This window comes from Plecotus auritus, assembly GCF_963455305.1.
Source record: "Plecotus auritus genome assembly, chromosome: 7".
Taxonomy (NCBI): Eukaryota; Metazoa; Chordata; class Mammalia; order Chiroptera; family Vespertilionidae; genus Plecotus; species Plecotus auritus.
The window spans coordinates 125,078,963-125,101,679 of NC_137774.1; the positions used below are offsets into that span (position 1 = coordinate 125,078,963).

A 22,717-nucleotide genomic window follows, 5' to 3' on the forward strand; every position below is an offset into this window, starting at 1 on the left:
AAGCTTATGGTGAACATGCTCCATCTCAAGATACTTGTGAACGCTGGTTTAAATGCTTTAATCATGATGATTTCTATGTGAAAGACAAAGAACATCCAGGTCAACCGAAAAAGTTGGAAGACCAACAATTACAAGCATTATTGGATGAAGATGCATGTTAAACTCAAAAACAACTTGCAGAAAGATTAAACATTGCTCAGCAAACAATTTCCAATCATTTACAAGCAGTGGGAAACATTTTAAAGGAAGGAAAATGGGTGCCACATCAACTGAACGAAAGACAAATGGAAAACCAAAAAGTCATCAGTAAAATGTTGCTTCAACGGCATGAAGAAAGTCTTTTTTGCATCGAATTGTGACTGGTGATGAAAAGTGGATTTATTTTGAGAGTCTCAAATGCACAAAATCATTGATTGATCCAGGTCAACCATCAACATTGAGTGCAAGGCCAAATCGCTTTGGAAAGAAGACAATGCTCTGTGTTTGGTGGGATCAGGAAGGTGTGGTGTATTATGAGCTTATAAAACCAGGTGAAACCATTAATATTGATCACTACCGACAACAAATAATCAATTTGAACCATGCTTTGATTGTGAAAGGACCAGAATGTGCCAGAAGACACGGCAAAGTAATTTTGCTTCATGATAACGCACTATCACACACTTCAAAACCAGTTAAACACATTAAAAGATCTTGCCTGGAAAGTATTAACCCACCTGCCATATTCACCAGACCTTGCTCTTTCAGATTACCACTTGTTCTGATCGATGGTGCCTGCACTTTCTGAGCAGCACTTTAAAACGTACCAAGAAGTGGAAAATTGGGTGTCTGAATGATTTGCCTCAAAACAAGAAAAGTTCTATTGGGACGGTATTCTCAAATTACCTGGAAGATGGGGAAAATGTGTAGCTAGCGATGGACATTACTTTGAATAAATCACTTTTAATGTTTCTCTTGAAATTATCGTGTTTATTTGATTACAATATCTGCATTATTAACTGGTACACCTAGGATTTCCTATAATTAGTAAGTGATGCTGTTAGAATTTAAGTTGTTTCTGATTAAGATACAAACCAACCAACTAAAATACTCAGATATAATTCAGGTCATCATATATAATAATCCTATATAATAAAGAGGTAATATGCAAATTGACCGTCACCCCAACACACATGATGGCCGCCCCCATGTGGACACAAGATGGCCACCACAAGATGGCCGGCAAGGGAGGGCAGTTGTGGGCCTGCAGGGGAGGGCAGTTAGGGTGACTGGGCCAGCAGGGGAGGACAGTTAGGGGTGACCAGGCCTGCAGGGGAGGACAGTTAGGGGCGACCAAGCCGGCAGGGGAGCAGCTAGGCATCGATCAGGCAGGCAGGGAGTGGTTCGGGGGTGATCAGGCTGGCAGGCAGAAGCGGTTAGGGGCAATCAGGCAGGCAGGCAGGCGAACAGTTGGGAGCCAGCAGTCCAGGATTGTGAGAGGGATGTCCCAGATTGGAGAGGGTGCAGGCTGGGCTGAGGGACACCCCCCCACCCATGCACAAATTTCATGCACCAGGCCTCTAGTATATAGATAGGAGTAAAGACTGTGTGTCTGTAAGCATATTTACTTACATTCCTATATAGAAATGTCTATTTTTATAGTAACATTTTCAATGAATACTACTACTATTTTCCAAGTTCTCACACAGTAAAATCAAAGACACACCTTGTTATCTATTTGATTATCATAGTTCTTAATTATGTTTTCATATGTTCCATAAGCACACATTATTAGTTTACTCATGTAATATGGATTAACATAATACATATTAGTATATTTGTAAAATTTTAAAGAGAAATGCCTTTTCTTCTTTTTAAGTTAAAAATAGGTTTAGACCCCATAAATTTTCATGGTATGTGAGATAAGACTGGCATCTAGCCTGACATTTAATATTGGGTTATTATGTCATCAGAAACCTTGTACTGATTTATAGCATCAAGTTTGGTCAGAGATCATGGATGCTATTAATTCTGTCATTACCATCTGATCTTAGTCATTCATTTCAGAGGCGAGACTAAGAAATGTTATTACATGTCCTTGCTCCAGTTATTCTTTTTCTTAACAATTTTGCATGAAATAAACTATAAGGCTTTTTGAGGATTGGAAAACTCAGTATTTCCTTGGTATGTCACTTTTATCTTGGTAATTATCAGTCTGTTCTTTCTCATACCTTTGATGTCCCCCCAAATTAAATCAATGATAAAAGAAAAACATGGCTAATTTTAGCATTTCTCTTTCTGTTGCCATGCTCTGGCAGTAAGTGGCGTTTTTGCCAAGGAATAAATAATATGTGCATTTATTTGTTCACAGACTTATTATATGGTAAAATTAAGGCACAAGATATAAAGGCTCAAGTGCAATTGTAAAATGATTTTCTAACTTTATTCTACCATTTAGAAAATTTATTCTTCAAGTAAGCTTTAGTTTCAAAATAAAACATTACCTTTTAGAGTAAGCTGTGTCCCTAGACATGAGACAGACAGACTGTAAGGACAATTCAAAGTCAGGCTAGATGCCAGTCTTATCTCACATTGGTCATAATTGAAGCGGATTGCTATACAATTTACTTCGGGACAGGAAATGATCATAAAACTCGGCTAAATGAATATGTAGACAAAATTATGTTTCCACTTACTTATAAAATAATTTCTTATGTAGATGATAATAGAAAAAGCTTAAATTCTAGGAATTCATTTTATGGATAGCCCATAAGTAAGCAAATACACAGAGTGCAAGGATGTTTAAGGAAGCATTGTTTATAACTGCAAAAATAACTAGAAATAACCAGCATTTCATTAATAGGAGGCTAGAAAAATAAATTATAGAATAACTATTATAAAATTGGAAAACAAAGTATATCTGTATGTGGTAAATTTATATGTACACACAAAAATATATATATACTATATATAAATATATACATGTACTATGTATATATACTTATACACACAAGTACATACACATATGTCCTTGTTTATACATTTATAAATATTTGTATATTTGCGGAATATTTCCTGTGGGATACACAGGAAGTCATTCACAGTGTTTACCTTTGGAAGCAGGGTTTAGAGTAGAGCAGAGGGTAGAGAGTGTGTGAAAAGGGAGAAAGAGATGTACTTTTCACTTTATAATTCTCTAGTGTTTGATTGTATTTTATACCATTAACATATGCTATTTCTAAAATGAAAGCAAATCAAAAGAAAATGAAAATAAAACAATTACTAGGAAAATAGAGTAAAAATATTATAATAGTTTAAATTCTCTCTGTCAGTCTTTCTAAAAGCAGACATGACCCTGCTGTTGTAAGGAAGTGGGAAATTATTTCAGTAATTTCAGAGTGATCTTACATTTAAAGCAAACAAAAGGGTAACTCAATCTCCATGGCCGAAAGGGGAATCTGTAAGTTGTTTGCTTAAAAAGAAAAAAAAATAATAATCTGCTACTCTATTCCCATCATACACATTGTAATTTCCCTGTCAGAGAAAGAGGAGGCCTGAAGAACAGTCAAGGTCGCCAGTCCTGGAGCCTGCTATCAGCCATGCATGTGCTTGTGTAGTAAAGAGCGTAGGGACACACAGCTTGCTACAGCTTTGCCCCTAGTGAGTGAATGCCTCACTTTAACGTTTCCCACTATATCTAGCTAATTTTTGTTTTTTTAAAAAAGTACAAATTATATTGGGAAAACAGAATATTCAACACGTTTCAAAATCTATGAAACATCAGCCATGCATATCTGCTTAGCTAATAATATGGGTAAACATGTATGGAGTGTGCAGCCGTGCCAGGTACCATTCCAAGCTCATTTTCTGTATTAATTCATTTTCTCTTCAGGCAATTCTCAAAGAGAGGTACCGTTATTACACATCTTGATTACTCAGATAAGAAAATCTAGGCTAAAAGAAGGTATATAACTTGTTTGCCAATAAAATTTTTCTTTATCTACTCTAAAATATAATCCAATTTTACTAGACTGTATTAAAAGTATGTGATATAAAAGTAAAATAGCTTTTCAAGAAAAAGTTATTAAAATGCATTTTTTCTAAGACTGAATATACGATGAAGATCAAAACATACAATAATTCTGACATGCTTGGCCCAATAATTAAAAGTTAATGTTTAACTTTTGCCATTATAAGCTATGCATCTGTTTACATATATCAAAGTCTCTCCTATACAGCTGAAAATTTAAAGTAGAATCATTAAAATACTAATATTCTCTCAATTATCTCAACCCTATTTAGCTAACAGGTTTGAATTAACAGTAGTCTAATCTTTAACATAATGTTTTAAAAATGGATCCTACTTTAAAAAAATATTTTAGCAGATTACATTATAAATGGGAAACCACAGTCTAGTAAAGTGACAACCTTCAACCACAAAGTAACTCATTAGAAGTAACCTACATAGAATCAGAAGTTATTTAATTTTCTTTCCCCTTGTGGTCAAACCACAAACCATGAAAAATATGGGGTGTACCATCTGAAATACACTGAACTTCACTGGTACTTTAAATAGTTTTCCTAAACCATTAGCTGCACAGAGAGCTAATTAGTTTGCTAAATGTGCACCAGCCATAATCATATTTACTTAAAACTTGAAGAGACATAGAATACACAAAAATCTGTATTAAGTTGGGTAAAATCTTATATGCCGTCCTAACTCTCCCCCAAAGCAAAAAATCCATCTAACTCCATGTTTGAAAATTAGTCATTTTCCCCTGTTTGAATATATTTTAGCAATTGGATGCCCTTTACTTTTAGAAACAGCCTCTTCAGCTTTGACAGTTTTATTGGCTATAACTGCTAACACGAATCAAATTTGCTTCCCCAATTTTTGACCCATTTGCTCTGGTTCTTCGAAATGTATTTTGTATTTTAGACAGCCATCACTTTTCCCTAAATCCTTTCCTGGTTACTTATCTCCAGCTGCCTCAAAGTTTCTTACAGAACTGTTTTCTGACTTCCCATTGGCTGATTATTGTTCTCGCTGAAAAATGATTCATGAACACGATTAAGGGTCCCAACATAATCTGAACGTCGTAGATCACAAAGTAACCACAGCTGTCTCCATACTGTCATTAATGTAACTCAGGCCTGTGTTATTTTTGTAGTTAACTGTAGTTGTTTTACATTTTTAAGCAATCCAGTTACACATTTGGTTGCTGAATTTGTGTTAAATTAAAATTTCAAGTTGTTTACATTAACCTGCATCAGATTATGTCTCTTCCATTCTAGTTTTCAGTCTGTCATAGTAAGGTTTCTCTATATTGGTTCTACATGTGTTTTCGACACAGGCAGCTCTCTCTTTAGCTATGTTTTCCGCTCTGTATCAGCTCCTACCTGATAAGACAGTTTCCTGTGTTTTCATTCGAATCACTCATGAAAAAAATGGAAAAGGTCGAGGACATGGGCAAAGACCTTCAGCACACCACTGGGGACCTCAGTCCAGGCAGATAAATAACAACATGCACAGGACACACATAAAAAGCTCATCTTAAACTCCTAAAGAATTTTGTAAGAACATAATCTAGTAAAGGCTATTTTAATTTCAGCGAATATTTAAGTTTTATGTTAAATGGTTTAGATTTAATTTTACATTTTTTTTATTTATTTTTAAAATACATTTTTTATTAATTTCAGGGAGAGGGAGATAGAAACATCAGTGATGAGAGAGAATCTTTAATTGGGTGTCCCCTACACGCCCCACACTGGGGATTGAGCACACAACCCAAGAATGTGCCCTGGCCAGGAATCGAACCGTGACCTCCTGGTTCATAGGTCAACGCTCAACCACTGAGCCCCGCTGGCTGAGCTATTCTTACTTTTTTAATTTTTTTGGAAAATTTAGAGACCACTACAAACTTTCCATAATTAGAGTTGCTCAAAAAGCTATAAAACAAAAATTCTATGAGATAGGAATTATTATCCCCATATGCAGATTTAGAACCAAAACTTAGAATCAATAACTTGGTTAAGGTTACCAAGATAGTGGCTGTGCCAGAATTCAACCCCAGATGCAGGGCTCTAATTCAGCACCAACAACTATATCATACCTAGGAAAATATCCCTTCCTTGAGTCTGTCTGTTATTCTCTCATAAAAATACCACCTCACTTTAAATATTGCTATACAGTGGAAATCCCACATCCCTCTTATTCAACAAGAAAAATGAATATGCAAGTGCCCGAATACATCTGTTTACATACACTAGTCCTCACACATACTCAGAAACTCACATGAAACTATTTCTATCACATGAAAGATTTAAAATACCATTATGTAGAAATCATTATCAAAGGCAGCATTTTAGTTGTGCCATTAGTGACATTAACCCTGCAGAAGTGGATCCAATTCTCACATTAACCTCTTTTATCAAGCAAATCAGCATAAGACAATAGAGACAGAATTTGGGATTTTAGGCAAAAAGGAGAGTTCAAATCTCTACCTAACATTAACTAGTTGTTAAGACTCCCCAGGCCCTCAATCTATACTCAAAGTGATCTCTTCCAAAACAATGGCTCCATTTTCCAACTTTAAGTCAACAATTTGCTAATGTATTTCTATAGCAAGGGCCTCAGTTCTGAGATTTAGCCCTGCCTATATCACTTCTCTCAAAGTTCCCACTGGAAATGGCACAGGAAGTTCACACTGAGCATGTCTCCCCCGCACCCTCCCCCCGCGCCCCAAAAAAGCAAAAACAAAAAACATAACACCTCATCATCTTTCCCCCAGTCTCCAGTGATCATTGTCTTTGTTCCACCTTCTTCAGGCTTCATAACCAATCTCTACTCCCTATATTTCTACTTAAAAAAAAAAAAAAGAAAAAAGCCACCTCAAAAGCTGACCACTTCCCTTAGCTTCTTCTGCTACCTCCCTGGTTCACAGAACGGTGTTCTTCTCTCCCCTGGATACACCTATATCTAATGCTACTTGATTTGCCCTCATGTCAACTATTTTTTAAAATATATCTTTATTGATTTCAGAGAGGAAGGGAGAGAGAGATAGAAACATCAATGATGAGAGAGAATCATTGATCAGCTGCCTCCTGCACACCCCCTACTGGGGATCCAGCCTGCAACTTGGGGCATGTGCCCTTGATTGGAATCGAACCAGGGACCCTTCAGTCTGCAGCCCGATGCTCTATTCATTGAGCAAACCAGCTAGGGGCCTCATGTCAACTCTTGTCAACTCTCCCCTGTTCCCAATTCACCACTAACAGGGAAATCTTCCTAAAATGCTAATCTTATCATGTCACTCCCTTGCTTAAAATAACTCTATGACTTCCTCTACAAAAAAAGTTCAACTTTCTTCCCTTACTGGGCAGCCCACATCAAAAGCCTCATTTCCTACCACACCCTTATTTTCAACCTTACTGGAGTTCTTTTCATTTCCTCAAATTTACTATGCTCTCTATTGCTGTATAGTGTATGAGGTTTTTCGTGCATTAATCTCCTGGGAATGCAGTGATGAAATTACTTCAATTTCAATATAAAGACTATCAGATAAGGTCACTCCACCCAGATTCATTCGAAAGTTGAAAGGGTGTGGGGTGGGAGTGGAAGTGAGGAAATGAGGTACCAACCTGAATGAGCATCCAGCTAAACTGGCAAAGATACAGGTAATGCGTGACAGCAGCCAGGGCCGAACAGCTCTCATCTGTGAGCTGGGAACTTGCATATGCAGATGCCAGAAACACAATCTGTAAGAAACAAATACTTTTATTTTTAAATCAGGCTAAAATCAATCAAGAATATTAAGAAAGTAAACTGTTTTCTTATCTGATTTATGATTCCATGACTCATACAATAAGTTGATTTGTTGCCCAAACTGAGATGACTAAGAATTTTCTAAAACTGGCAATACATGAATTTTTATATTTCTAAGAAATAATGGATTCTATGAAATTATGTTACATGTTGCCTTGGACTGCCAAGAGGAAATTCTCAAAGTAAACCTTGTTCTAATTACTGATGAACAAAAACCCCATGAAATACATGTGTTTTAGGTAAGTATAAAAGAGCAAACAGAGCAGAAATACCATTCCTTGTTAAGTCAAAACTAATGGGAAAGAACAGAAAGAAGCAAAAGCTGACTTTACCCCTCACCGGCATCCTCTTGCTGAGAAGTAACATACATAACAAAATGGGCAAATTAAAATTTCTAATGCTATGATTACTCTAATCCTGGGGATTTTATTTCAACTGCCCTCAAGCCTTTGTTCAAAAGTGACCTTCGCAACCAGACCTCTCTTTTTTTTTTTTTTTTTTTTTTAAATATATTTTATTGATTTTTTACAGAGAGGAAGAGAGAGAGAGGGATAGAGAGTTAGAAACATCGATGAGAGAGAAACATCGATCAGCTGCCTCCTGCACACCTCCTACTGGGGATGTGCCTGCAACCAAGGTACGTGCCCTTGACCAGAATCGAACCTGGGACCCTTCAGTCTGCAGGCCGACGCCCTATCCACTGAGCCAAACCGGTTTCGGCCAGACCTCTCTTGACCACACTATTTAAAATTACTCTGTCTTTCCTTCTAACACATGTGATTCCCCCACCCCTACTTTTATTTTCTTTTTTGAAAATAGAATTTATCACCATCTGAGATGCTCTATAATTTGCTTACTTATCATGTCCAAATGAGTTCCCTGAAAAAATAAAATAAACAAATTTGCCTTTCCAGATCATACCACAAATAGCTTTTGAATGATTAGAGATTATTATAAAAACATGTTTAGATTTTCCTCAATTTTAGCATCTAACTTCTGAGTTGTAACACATTTTAGGTCATAAGTTTAACCCTCCTAAATTCCACATGTATTCATTGAACACATTCACTAAAGCAAAGCACCAAGACCATGCCTTAAAAGACCTTGGAAGCACAGAACTGTGAGATTCAGCACACCTCCCTCCCCCCAAAGAAATAATTGTATTGTTTTATGTTTTCTTTTTGCAAAGTGGCATCTGTTTCCATAAAATCTTTAAAAGTGTACCTACAATAAATTTAGTTTCTCTCATTCAGATTCTAAAATATGGATTGTGCTGAAGTTACTTGATAGTTTTGTTCTAAATAACCTGAACAGTTTGCTATCCTATCTAATAAAAGAGAAACATGCAAATTGACCGTACCTCCACTATGCCCACAAGCCACGTCCACCAGCCAATCAGGAGCAAGTATGCAAATTAACCCAACCAAGATGGTGGTTAATTTGCATATCCAGGTGCAGAGCGAAGACTGCCAAGTGCAGCAGAAGGGAGCAAAGCTGTAGAGAAGCAAGCGGGGCAGCGGAGAAGGAAGGGAAGCAGGCGGGGCGGTGGAGACGGCCGCAGGAAGCCCTATTCTTACAGGAATCTTCCTGCAATGGGCCTCTAGTCTATATATATAAAAGCCTAAGCGACCATTATGACCAAACGACTTGAACGACCTGAACGACCAGCTGACCGGTCGCTATGACACACACTGACCACCACAGGGCAGACGTTCAATGCAGGAGCTGTCCCCTGGTGGTCAGTGCACTCTCACAGTGGGAGCGCTGCTCAGCCAGAAGCGGGGCTCACAGCTGACGAGCATAGCTGCAGTGGCAGGAGCCTCTCCTGCCCCCGTGGCAGTGCTCGCAGCGGCGGCAGCAGGCACAGCGGGGCCAGGATGAGAGGCAGCAAAGCTGCACGCGGCTCCGGCTGGGGCTCCTCCCCAGCCACCTGCCACTTTGGTACTGCTACATCGCCCCGAGGGGTTCCGGATTGCAAGAGGACGCAGGCCAGGCTGAGGGACCCCACCCGTGCACGAATCCGTGCACCAGGCCTCTAGTTTAAAATAATAATGAAATCCAAGTTGTAATAGAATATCCCTAGTTTTAAGCATCTTATGAAATTATTTATGTGACATATAATTTAAATAATTATTGTTCTTTTCAATACTTTTTATTTGAATCAAATTAGTATAGGTTATTATTTAAAATTGTGTTTTCAGAATACAGTTTTAACACCCTGAATTCCATTCTTAGGGTCTAATTCAATTGTCAGTAGCCCTTAATATATACTCCCCTTGCTCCACCCCACACATTTTACTATGGGCATTTTCACTCCTCTGCCTATGATGTGCTCTCCATCTTATCCAAAACCTTCTGTTTTTATAGGACCAGTTCAAATTCCACCTGCCTACTCTAATCATAATAGATTACCAGACATTCCTATTTTTTAAAAGTGGCATAGCACTTACTATTGAACATTTATAATGAGCCAAATGTTGTCCTTTCTAAAAGGAGAGTGCCCAAGGATAAAGCCAGAGACACATATGATGCAATACAATGTGACAGATATGGATTAAATAGTCAGAAAACAGAGTCAAGATTGACTAATCCTGCTTGTGAAGTCAAGAAATATCCAAAGAGGAAACAGAAATGCTTTAACTCCATTGCTATTCCCTAAAACATGTTCCATCATCTCTCAACTCTGCTTTGTTCTCTTCTTTCTTTTTTTTCTAGCCAGAATTGGTTGCTCATCTTCCTGTTGAAATCATGTCCATTTTTCAAGGCATACTTGAAATGTCAACTCTATCATAAATATATGGCTATTTCTTTCAACCATAAACAACCCTTTCCTCCTCTGAATTTTTAAAAAAGGATTTTATTAACCTAAGGATTGGTTTTCCTATAAACCTTAATCTCCCCAATTCTTAGATAAAATCAGCCATAATTTTGTGGAAAACTGTCAACTCCTTAAAGGCAACAATTTGATCTTATTCTCTATTATAACTATTGAGATACATTAAAAAAAAAAAAAAGAAAACATAGCAAACATTGACTATCCCATATAGACCCTATCATGGATTTAAGCATAGGGTTGTTTAAAACAGCTCAAAGAACTTATATGCATATATGCATAACCCCTGGATACAGACAATAGTTTGGTGAAGGCCTGTAGAAGGGGCAGGAGTGGGGTGAGGAGGTTAATGGGGAAAAAGAGGGGACATCTAGTCCTAACCGGTTTGGCTCAGTGGATAGAGCATCGGCCTGTGAACTGAAAGGTCCCAGGTTCAATTCTGGTCAAGGGCATGTACCCTGGTTGCGGGCACATCCCCAGTAGGGGGTGTGCAGGAGGCAGCTGATCGAAGTTTCTCTCTCATCAATGTTTCTGACTCTCTATACCTCTCCCTTCCTCTCTGTAAAAAATCAATAAATTATATTTAAAAAATGAAAAAGAGGGGACATCTGTAATACTTTCAACAATAAAGATACATTAAAAATCAGCTTTATTGAAGTATGATTAACAGACAGTATACAGCACATAAAACATATGATCTAATAAGCTTTGATTCATATATACACCTGTGAAACCATCATCACAATCAAGATAATTAACACAAACATCATCCCTAAAGTTTCCTCATGATCTTTGTAATACCTCCCAGCACCACTGCTTCTCATATCCCCAAGCAACCTGTTTTCTACCACTACACATAAGTTTGCATTTACTAGAATTTTATGTAATTGGAATCATATGAATTCTTTTTTCTCTAGTGTATTTCACTCGGCATCATTATTTTGAGAGTCATCCAAAATAACGTGTCACTAGTTCATTCTCTTTTTATTGTTGAGTAGTATTCCAATTAGGTATCCTTTCACCTGTTGATGGATATTTGAGCTGTTTCCGATTTTTTACTTTTACAAATAAAACTGTCATGAATATACAAGTCTTTGTATGCACATATGCTTTCATTTATACTGAGTAAATATCTAGGAGAGGAATGGCTGGATCATATGGTATGCATTTATTTTTAAAAATGGATAAATTATTTTCCAAAATAATGTTTATAACATTTTACAGTCTCACCAGTAATGCATGAGTGTCCAGTTGCTCCACATTCTCACTAAAACTTGTTATGGTGAGTTAGTTTTTGTTTTCTTAACAACCAAAAGTTTATTTGGAAAGTTACAGAGGTAGAAGAAGTGAGCCATGGTGAGTTAGTTCTTAAGATTTTAACCTGCCTAATAAGTACACAGTAGTTCCTTATGGCGGTTTTAATTTACATTTACCTAATCAGTAATGATGTTGACAATTTTTTCATGTGCTTATTTGCAATCCATATCTCTTCTTTGAAGAAATGCCCTTTTAAATCTTTTGCTCACTTTTAAAATTGGGTTGTTTTACATTTCAGCCCAATGATGAATTTGATGAGTTTGTTTTACATTCATCATACAAGTTTTTCAACAGATATTTGATTTGCAAGCAATTTTTTCCAGCTGTGGCTTGTATTCTAATTCTCTTTCTTTTAAAATTTTGTTTTTAATTTATTTGACTTTTTTTTTTGAGAGAGAAAGAGAGATAGGGAGAGAGAAAGGGGGAAACAGAAATATCAATTTGTTGTTCCACTATTATACATTCACTGGTTGATGCTAATATGCGCCCTGACCGAGGCTTGAACCCACAATCTTGGTATTTGGGATGACACTCTAACCAACTGAGTTACCCTGCCAGGGCCTAATTCTCTTAACAGAGTCTTTGAAGAACAACAGTTTCTTAACATCGATGAAAACCAATTGGGTTGGATTATACTTTTTTGACCTCTTATAGATTATACTTTTGGAATCATATCTAAGACAATTTTGCCTAATCCAAATTGACATATTTTTCTAGAAGTTTTATAGTTTCAGGTTTAAAAATAAGGTTTTTGATTGATTTTTAGTTATTCTGAATATGATGAAACTATGGTCCAAAGCTTTTTTTTTCTTTTGCATGTGAATATCCAATTTTTCTAATATCTTTTCAATTGGAAAGACCATCCTTTCTCTAATGAATTACCTATAATTACATATATTGTATTTGCCTACATATATGGGGATCAATTTGTGGACTCTCTAATCAGTTTCACTGAATGTGTTTATATAATACCACATCATCTTGATTATTGTAGCCATAATTCTTGAAAACAGGTAGTGTTAGACTCAAATTCATTGTTCTTTTTCAAAGTTGATTTGATTACTTCAAGTCATTGACATTTTCATATGAATTTTAGAATCAAGCAGTTGATTTCTACACTGAAAAAAAAAAAGCTTGCTGGGTTTTTTTCTGGGACAGTGTTGAATTCCAGTCTAAGGAGAATTGACATATTGACTCATATCTATCTCATGAATGCAGTTTACTTTTCCATTTAGGTTTTTCCCCCCTATTTCTCTTAGGTGTGTTTTGTAGTTGTCCATGTATAAGTCTTTCAGATACTAAAAAAATATATACGTAAGTATTTATATTTTCACTGTTATTATAACTGATATTTCATTAAATTTTAACTTTTGATTGTTCATTGCAAGCATATAGAAATACAATTGATTTTTGGATATTGCTCTTGTATTCTGCACACTTACAAAACACACTTAATAGTTTGAGTAGGTCTTTTGTAGAAAACATTTATTTTCTACATAAAGGATCATGCCATCTCTGAATAAAGGATCTTTTACTTATCCTATATAATAAAAGGCTAATATGCAAATCGACCGAATGGCAAAATGATCAGTTGCTATGACCTGCAATGACCACCAGGGGTCAGCTGCTCAATGCAGGAGCTGCTCCCTGGTGTTCAGTGCTCTCCCACAAGGGGAGTGCTGCTCAGCCAGCTCACAGCTGGCCAGCGCAGTGGCGGTGGCAGGAGCCTCTCCTGCCTCCGCTGCAGGTGGGCCATAAGGAGCGAGGGGTCCTGGACTGTGAGAGGGATGTCTGACTGCCGGCTTAGGCCCGATCCCCCCAATAGGTAGGTAGATAGATAGAGGTAGATAGATGTAGACATAGTATATACACATGCACAATATTGAAAAGAGGTAGTGAAAATGAACACCCTTGCCTTGTTTCTGATCTTAGGGAAAAACATTTAGATTTTTCCTATTAAGTATTTTTATGAACTAACTGTGTCCCCCCAAAATTCATATGTTGAAATTCTAATTTCTAGTACCTCAGAATGTAATTGTATTTGAAAAAATAGCGCATTAGAGAGGTAATTACTAGTAAGTTACAATGAGGTCTTTATATGACCAGTGTTCTTATAAGAAAAGGAAATTTTGGATAGAAATATGCACCCACACAGTAGAAAGACCAAGTGAAGACAAAGGGAGAAGACAGACATATACAAAGCAAGGATCGAGACCTCAAAATGAAACCAGCCATGCCAACACCTTTGATTTTCATTTTAAATAATTTATATTGCTGTATTTTCACATTTCTTATTTTTTCTTCTGCTATTTCTAATCTGCTATTAATCCCATCCAGTGTATTTTTCATCTCACGAATTATAGCTATGATTTCTAAAAATTTGATTTAGTGCATTTTAATAATTTCCATGATTCTACTTAACTGTTTGAACACATGGAATTCAGATATAATAAATGTATTAGTGTCCTCGTCTGCCAGTTCTAACATCTGTAAAAGTTCAGTATTAGTTGATTTATTGATGTCCTCTTCTATTGATGCCAAATTTTCTTACTTTTTGCCTTTTGTCGTATAATTTTTTAATATCAGACATTTTGATTTTACTTCCTTGGGTGTTGGATATTTGTATTCATATAAATATTTCTGAGCTTTTTAGGATGCCCTTGGAAGCAGTTTGATCTTTTTAATTCTTGCTGCTAAGATTTATTAGGCAGAACTATAGTGCTCAGGCCAATTATTCCCTAGTACTGAGGAAAGTTCTTTCTTGCTGGTGATTCTTGAGATTTTTCGGTCTAACTAATGGGGACAGACAGTATTATTGGCCCTATGTAAGCACCTGGCATTGTATTCTTTTATGCTTTTGGGTGATTCTTTCTCTGGCCTGGAGTACTTTCCTAAAAGCACACGGACCAATCAGCACTCAGCTGAATACTGAGAGCCCTCTGGAGTTTTCTCTTTCCAGTACTCTGTCCTACAAAATCTAGCCGGCTTGGTTTTCTCAGACTCTCACCTTGTCTCCTCAATTCTGTTAGCCTGCTGGGCTCCACCTACATTCTTCCTCCTTGTGCCAGCACCTGGAAAAAGCTTATGAGGCAGTATTCCAGGGCAATTGTTAAGCTCATCTTGTTTGTTTCCCATACCTCAAGGATCCCTGTCCTTCACTGCCTGATGTCCAGTCTATTGAAAATTGTTGTTGTATACATTTTTCCATTTTCATTTGTTTCAAAGTGGAGGGTAAACCTGGTTCTTGTTATTTCACCTTGGCTTGACGCAGAATGTAGAAGATATGTAATACCGTTTGAACCTTGTTATTAGTGTTCTATATTTTTCTTTAATCAAAATAGTTACTATTATTTTGGTGCTCTGTCCTGAATTAAAATGCACTTGTATCTAAATGATACATAAACAGTATTTTGTAAATATTTATAGCTAACATTTTCTAATCCACTTAGCTTCTCTTGACCATGGAAAGTTTTATACCCTCTTCTTTCAAAATCAGCTAATAAGTTATTTTAAACATAAGTTCCAATGATAAAAGCAAACTATTTTAAGTTACTAAAAAAATCACAATACGCTGAGCTCTAAATATTTCTGCTACATATACATCATTTACGTATGCAAAATCCCTTTCAACAGAAAATAGTGTATAACATTAAGCTGATGCTAAAGACAAAGACACCTTCAAAAGCTGCTGATGCACAGACCACTGTGTCATGGTCGATGATCATGGTATTCACAAGTGTAATGACATTTCCATGACACTAACACATTCTGTGGTGAGACTTAACCTTTATCAGCATTAGCTATGCAACTTTTAAAATTACTTTAAGAATCACTTAAAATTATCTGAAGACCTTTGACAAAGAATTACACATAAAACATCAATACAACTTAGTGATCATCTGTAATTCCTTATGCAATAGAGTAGAAGCCAGAAATAAAAAAGTAAATCTAAGGAAAGGCTATCAGTTTTTTTCTACTTAACTCTGCTCACTAGATATTGCTTAGAGCATGTTCCTACAAACAAGTCCCTTGTAATAATGCCATACTTAATTTACTGTATCTTTTCTTCATTACTTTGCAATCACATAATATGTTCACCACTTTTCTTTTTCTGGGCTAGCATCTTTTTCACTGGTATTTTTATCCTATCCCTTAAAAGAATGTTTAAGTGTCAGGTATATTCTGTAAATACCAAATCTTAATTTTCAAAATTATTAAACTATTATTAAAAACATCTTACTAAACATTATAACTCTTTTCACAAAGTTCACACAGCTATCCTCCCCCCAACCTCACCATTGGTTAGAAGACTTTAAATATTTTTGGATAGCCCTCCTATGGTCTTCATATCAAGGAATATAAATAAATATGTTCTGTTCATTTCTTTTTTCTCTCTCTCTCTTCTTTTCTTCCTCCCTCCCTCCTTGCCCCCCCCCTCTCTCTTTCATTCATCTTAAACAAATCCCAACTCCCTGTAGTTTATACTTCCTTCGGCTATTATTTAATTTATGAAACCAAAGACCCCTAATTGCTAAACTAAATATACCTCTGAATGTCTTAGGTATGGCAGGGAGCTGTGTTAGGGCTTCAGGCAATAGTTTTTGGCAACTACTGAATGTTAGAAACCAGTCTAAACAGGTTTTTATCATTATTACATTTTTATAGTTGCCATAGTAAAAATACAGTACAAAATCGACATATTTACAGTTCTCAAAGACACATTCTGTAAATGCCCTGTTCTTGTTGCATCCTTGTGCCCGCTGTTGTAACACAGGGCACATATCTCCTACTTATGCTATATGTTACTGTCAGAACATTATGCATGTTACTATCTCACTACATCTAACAACTAAAATATATAAACATATACCATTAATTAAATCAGTAGCTATTAATCAGAGTCAGAAGCAGGTGGAGATTGGGAGTGTCCACTTAGATTACATATGCACACATATTATTTGTTTTAGCATGTCACTTAAAAGACATCAATCAAAAGTTGTCAATTATCACTTAAAAGAAACCTAAACCTCATGTCAATACACATCTCAATTTTTATTCTAGCTCATTTTTGGTAAAGTAGATTGCTTTGTATATCGGATACCCACAGATAAAAGACAATTTAAAAGGTCTTATAAAAGATAATAGTAGAAATTACTCCCCCCACCAAATGTTTTTAAACAGTAATTTCCTCTCTGAAAAACAGATCTATACACAAAGACTGGTACTTTGCATCTGGTACATAGCCAAAGAGGTGTTAACTTATTTTTATCAGTAATAATAATAATAATTACCATTTAATGAATGGCTATTATGTGCCAGGTATCATGCTAAATGCCCTACAGAATACTATTTCATCTTATCCCTAAATAACCCATGCAATTTACAGATTGATGCCTTCATTTTATAGGAGAAAACAGGTTTAATAAAACTTTTGCAAAGTTTAGAAAAGAAGCCCTATGTTTTACGTAATACACAGATACCTGATACACTCTGTTATTAAAAATTAACCTCAGCCTAAAACTTACCTCACTATTTGTTAAAATATAAAAAGTACATTTTAATTACTATTGATAATTATTTGAACACTCTTTTGGCAGAGTGAAAATTAAATGAACATAGCCAAAACTTTATTGACATTTTAAAAATTAAACACATTTCTATGGCTTTAAGAAGAAGCTTTTATCTTTTATCTAGATTTTTAACAAATAAAAAATGCAGTAAATTTCCTACAACCATTACCATACTCTTTCTCTGTTATGTTATTCTTTGCACAGTTCCCCTTTTATTTTATTTTTATTTATTTATTTTTTAAACTTTTTTATTGATTTCAGAGAGGAAGGGAGAGGGAGAGATAGTTAGAAACATCAATGATGAGAGAGAATCATTGATTGGCTGCCTCCTGCATGCCCCCTTCTGGGGATTGAGCCTGCAACCCAGGCATGTGCCCTTGACTGGAATAGAACCGGGGACCCTTCAGTCCACAGGCCGACCCGCTATCCACTGAGCCAAACCCACGAAGGCTGCCCATTTCCCCTTTTAGAACTATTCAAGAAAATTATGTTACAACTATTATAAAGGAAAAGTACACATTACTAGTATTTTCATGGCTAATTAGTTTCAAATCATATCTTTACTTCAAATCCAATCAAATAGCTAAATTTTTTATTTATGCAACTCTTTAAACTTTTCACTTAAATTGTTATTAACAGCAGGGCAAGTTGCACTGACTGTATCTGTAATTTCACAGAGGTCATTGGATTCCCTGGTAGCAAAGGTTGAGAGCAACAACAGGATATCTGAAAAATGGCATGATTGAATCAATTCTGATGAGGGACATACATACAGAGCATGCGACTCTCTGGAAGGAGCTGGGCACCCAGAATCCAGAGTGGAGGCTATTTGAGGTATGGCAGTTTATATAATCTAATTAGAAGCTCAGTATAATATGAGCAAGCTGAGTTCTTTTATCATACATTATAAATCTATGATGAAAATAAAATTGACAACAGACATTTTATTCAAATCAAAAGAGCACATGGGTGTGCCTAAATTTCTGCACTGTACCACTCATCCAATGAGGCTGTGCTCTGGACACTATAAGCAAAGCTCATTGCATAATGAAATAAAGGAAAGTGCCAGAATTGTAGAATTTGGGCTAGCGTATTTTACTATTTCATAAGATCTTTGGAAGAAACTCAGGCTACAAATGCAGATTTTATCTCAGAGTTGTCATAAGAATCTGTATTTTTTTAATTGATTTTAGAGAGCGAGCGAGAGAGAAACATTGATTTGTTGCTCACTTGTTTATGCATTCATTGATTGATTCTTGTATGTACCCTGACCAGAGATCGAATCCACCACCTTAGCATATGGGGATGACACTCAAATCAACTGAGCTTCCTGGCCAGGGCCTGCCAAAGGTATTTAATATCTGAAAATAAAAGGCCCTGAGAGACTCAACTTTTCAAATACCCCAGACACCTCATGAAATAAACAAAAATAATAATATGGACTAGTGATGAAGAGCTTGAGCTCTGAGCCAAAATGCTTAATTTACATTTTGGCTTTATTCTTAATTAGTTGTCTGAATATTGGAAAATTACTTTTCTGTGCCTTTTATCTTGTCTCAAATAAAGATGATAGACATATCAGCCGTGGGCAAACTACGGCCTGCGGGCTGGATCCGGCTGTTCTATCCGGTTCTCTTGCTCTCCCCTCCGCTCCTTTACTTTGAATTTATATTAGTTCACACAAACACTCCATCCATGCTTTTGTTCCGGCCCTCTGGTTCAGTTTAAGAACCCATTGTGGCCCTCGAGTCAAAAAGTTTGCCCACCCCTGATAGCTCATAGGGTTGTTGTGAAGATTAAAAATATTAATAAGTGTAAATTTTTATTTTAAGTATCGGTCACAAAGTAAGCATGGGTAATTTGTTCAGATAGGTATAATTATTTGCATGAAACTGGATAGGTTGATAAACAACTAGCAACTGAAGACTACATTTATTTTCAACTGGGAAATAAATGAGAAGTCAATAAAATTCTATTTAAAGAAATAGAGGATTCTGTGATATAAATGACATCACAGTTTCTCAATTTTGATCATTTTGAAATGTTTTAATTTTGTTGTTGAAGTGGAAACATGAGGATGTTTATGAATTGTCAAGAGTCTTCATTATCTGAGAAGGTCCATTAAAACAAAACCAAAAACTAATTGTGTTAAAAATAAACTAGATCCTCCAAGATGATCCAGTATTCATGGAATTGTAGAAGTGGGCATATGAATGCTAGAACTGTCCTAAAATATTAAGTATTGTGGGTATATTGGACAATGTTTTGACCCAAATGAGGAGGTAAGTAATTAACATTTATTGAGTTCGTAAGGTGTGGTAGGTTTTCTGCGGTTTCTGTAGATAGGTTATTTCATTTTAATTTTTAAAACAGCCCTTTAAGATTATTATCCCTGTGTGATAGCTAAGGAAACAGAAACCCAGAGGTCTTACAACTAACAGACTTGGGTTAGGCTTATCTGACCCCTAACTCAATTCTCTTTTTGCTATTGCCTGATGCCTTTATACTGTTTCATGAAAAGTGCTGAATTCAGGCAAGGGCTGCCATTAGTTCTTTGAATGTGGAGACAGAATTGAGATTTGCCACATGGCTTTCAAGACTATTTCTGTTAACACCAGTGTTACAGATTACTTCTCAAAGCTGGTGACTTTCACAAATGATTAAAACTATTTTTTTTCAACGAATAAGTTTTACTAAACTGCTTTTAAATATATTTTATGCTAATACAAAAATTTATATTCTTGAACTGATAAAATGGGTAACAATAGTAATCAACAGAAAATCAAATGCCTCTATTTTGTTTTAAAAATGAAAAATTCACACTATAGGTAATTCAGTAGGATATAAGAAATAAAATAAAAGAGGGCTATGTAAAAGAAAACAGGGCCAATCAACAGGTTAAGATCTGCATAAAAGCTCACTCCTGTATCAAAATGGTAGAAATTTGAGGGGATAATTTGGTAGTTTCCTATTATTATCTACACAGGCAGCTAACTGAGTTCATGTCCCAAAGGAGAAAATGTGGGTCATAAAATACTCTTTGGGATAAGACAAGAACTTGTGGAAGCTGAATTGTACTTTGATCATATTACATATGTTGTATATCTACAGATCAGCCTCTGGCAACTTCAAGTGTCCAGAATGCTCCAAACTTCAAAGTACCCACCATTCAAACACACCCCAACCTTTCTCATGGCCCCACTTCAATCGCAAATGAAACTTAACACAAATGTACCAACCTTGAACAGAAAGTTTCAATGGAAATAAAAGGGCTTAGAGATAGTAAATGGTAGCTCATGACTGTCTGATCAGAAGGAAAAGAGCATGCCAACTGCCTCCTGATGTCTATAAACAGTCAGCTGTTTTGAGCTACAGTGAAGACTGGAGAAGTGGCCAAAACTGAAAGAATGGCAGAGAGAAAACAGATGGAGGTGGACGTGGGGGCAGCAGAAATGAAAGCACTATCTGGGCAGTAAAGACAGCCAGCACTAAAAACAGGAGTCATTTTTAAAGGTTCAATGTAGACTGGCAAATATCAATCTTGGTATAATGGAGTTTGGGATATCCATAGAAAATCTTCATTAATTTTAAGTCTGTGTAGAAATATCAACCTCAATATTTTTTAAAAAATATATTTTTATTGATTTTAGAGAAGAGAGAGAGAGAGAGAGAGAGAAACATGATGAGAGAGAATCATTGATTGGCTACCTCTTGCATGCCCTTTACTGAGGACAGAGCCTGAAACCTGAGCATGTGCCCTGACCAGGAATTGAACCATGACCTCCTGATTCATAGGTCGATGCTCAATCACTGAGCCACACCGGATGGGCTCAACCTTAATCTTAAGAGAAAATTCCTACTTTAATAATGACAACACAGATTTATCAGTATTGCCATCAAACTGCAGCTTGCTTTATAGGATTTTCATGTCAGGAAGGTAAACCAACAAATCATTAGACAACTACAAATATGGTCAGTACAAAGAAGGAGAGAATTCAATAAGAGACTTGTACTGCTTTGAATATTATCACCCCAGAATTCATGTCCACCTAGAATCTCAGAATTTGACTTTATTTGGAAATAGGATTTGTGCAGATGTAATTAGTTTAGATATGGTCATACTGGTGTAGGGTGGTCCCTAAATAGAATGATGGTTACCCTTATAAGAAGGCCATGTGGAGAAACATACACATACATACAAGAAAGAGAGTCATGTGATGATGGAAGAGGCAGAGATTGGAGTAATGCCTCAGAAAGCCTAGGATCACCAAGGATTGTGGGCAACCACCAAAAACTATGGAGAGACTAGGAAGGGTTCTGAGCCTTTAGAGGGATCATGGCCCCTCTCACACCTTAATTCAGACACCTAGCCTCCAGAACTGTGAAAGAATACATTTCTAAATTTTTAAGGTGCCCAGGTGTAGTGCTTTGTTACAGCAGCCCTAGGAAATACAGGCTCCACATTAAATGGGAAGGTCATGGGAGACCTCTGAAAATGATAGTCAGGTAAATGTGAGAAGAGAGGTTTTGTAGGCCAAGGAAACACAGGATGTTCCACAGTCCCAGAATAGAGAAGAGCTTGTCAGATTCAAGAAGCTGTATGATTTTGAAACAGGAATTTTTAGGGGTGAAAAAGACAGGTTTAGGAAATTTTAGAAATTAAGGAGACCATGGAAGAAGCACAGGGCTGCAGAGCAGCAGAAGGTATATTTCCATAGAATAGGGGAGCTGAAAAGCTGAAACAGGTACATTTCCGTAGAATGAGGGAGCTGGGAACAGCAAAAGGTCTATATTTATAGAATAAAAGGAAGGAAACCCCTCATTCAAGAAAACAATAAGAAAGGAGCGGAGGAAAAACCTCACATGTCCCATGTGCAGTTCTATCTTTGAGCTCAGGAGTTACTATAGTAACCAAGGAAATAGTGACCAATCAGAGGGGATATCAAGGCACAAAGATCTACAGACTTTATAAACTGTGGAAACCAAGACTCGGTGGGATTCTTTCCCCCCCCCCCCACGTGGGAGTCTGTACTTGTCCTATCTAATAAAGAGGGAATATGCTAATTGACCCGCATGCCATCGCAAAGATGGTGGTGCCCACAGCCAATAAGTAGGAAGGGAATATGCTAATTGACTGTCCCGCCCTCGAAGATGGCGGTATCCACAGCCAATAAGGGAATATGCTAATTGACT

At 36.5% G+C, this 22,717-nt stretch overlaps 1 protein-coding gene across 1 annotated transcript in view; it reads right to left on the reverse strand.

The window, feature by feature from the left end:
* Positions 1–22,717, reverse strand: part of ADGRV1 (adhesion G protein-coupled receptor V1) — a gene marked incomplete at its 5' end in the record, with an annotated part of 472,861 nt that overhangs the window by 165,805 nt on the left and 284,339 nt on the right. The window contains one exon of the mRNA XM_080679158.1: positions 7,621–7,737. Within this exon, the coding sequence (XP_080535284.1) occupies positions 7,621–7,737 (117 nt within the window). The remainder of the gene's footprint in view (positions 1–7,620; positions 7,738–22,717) is intronic.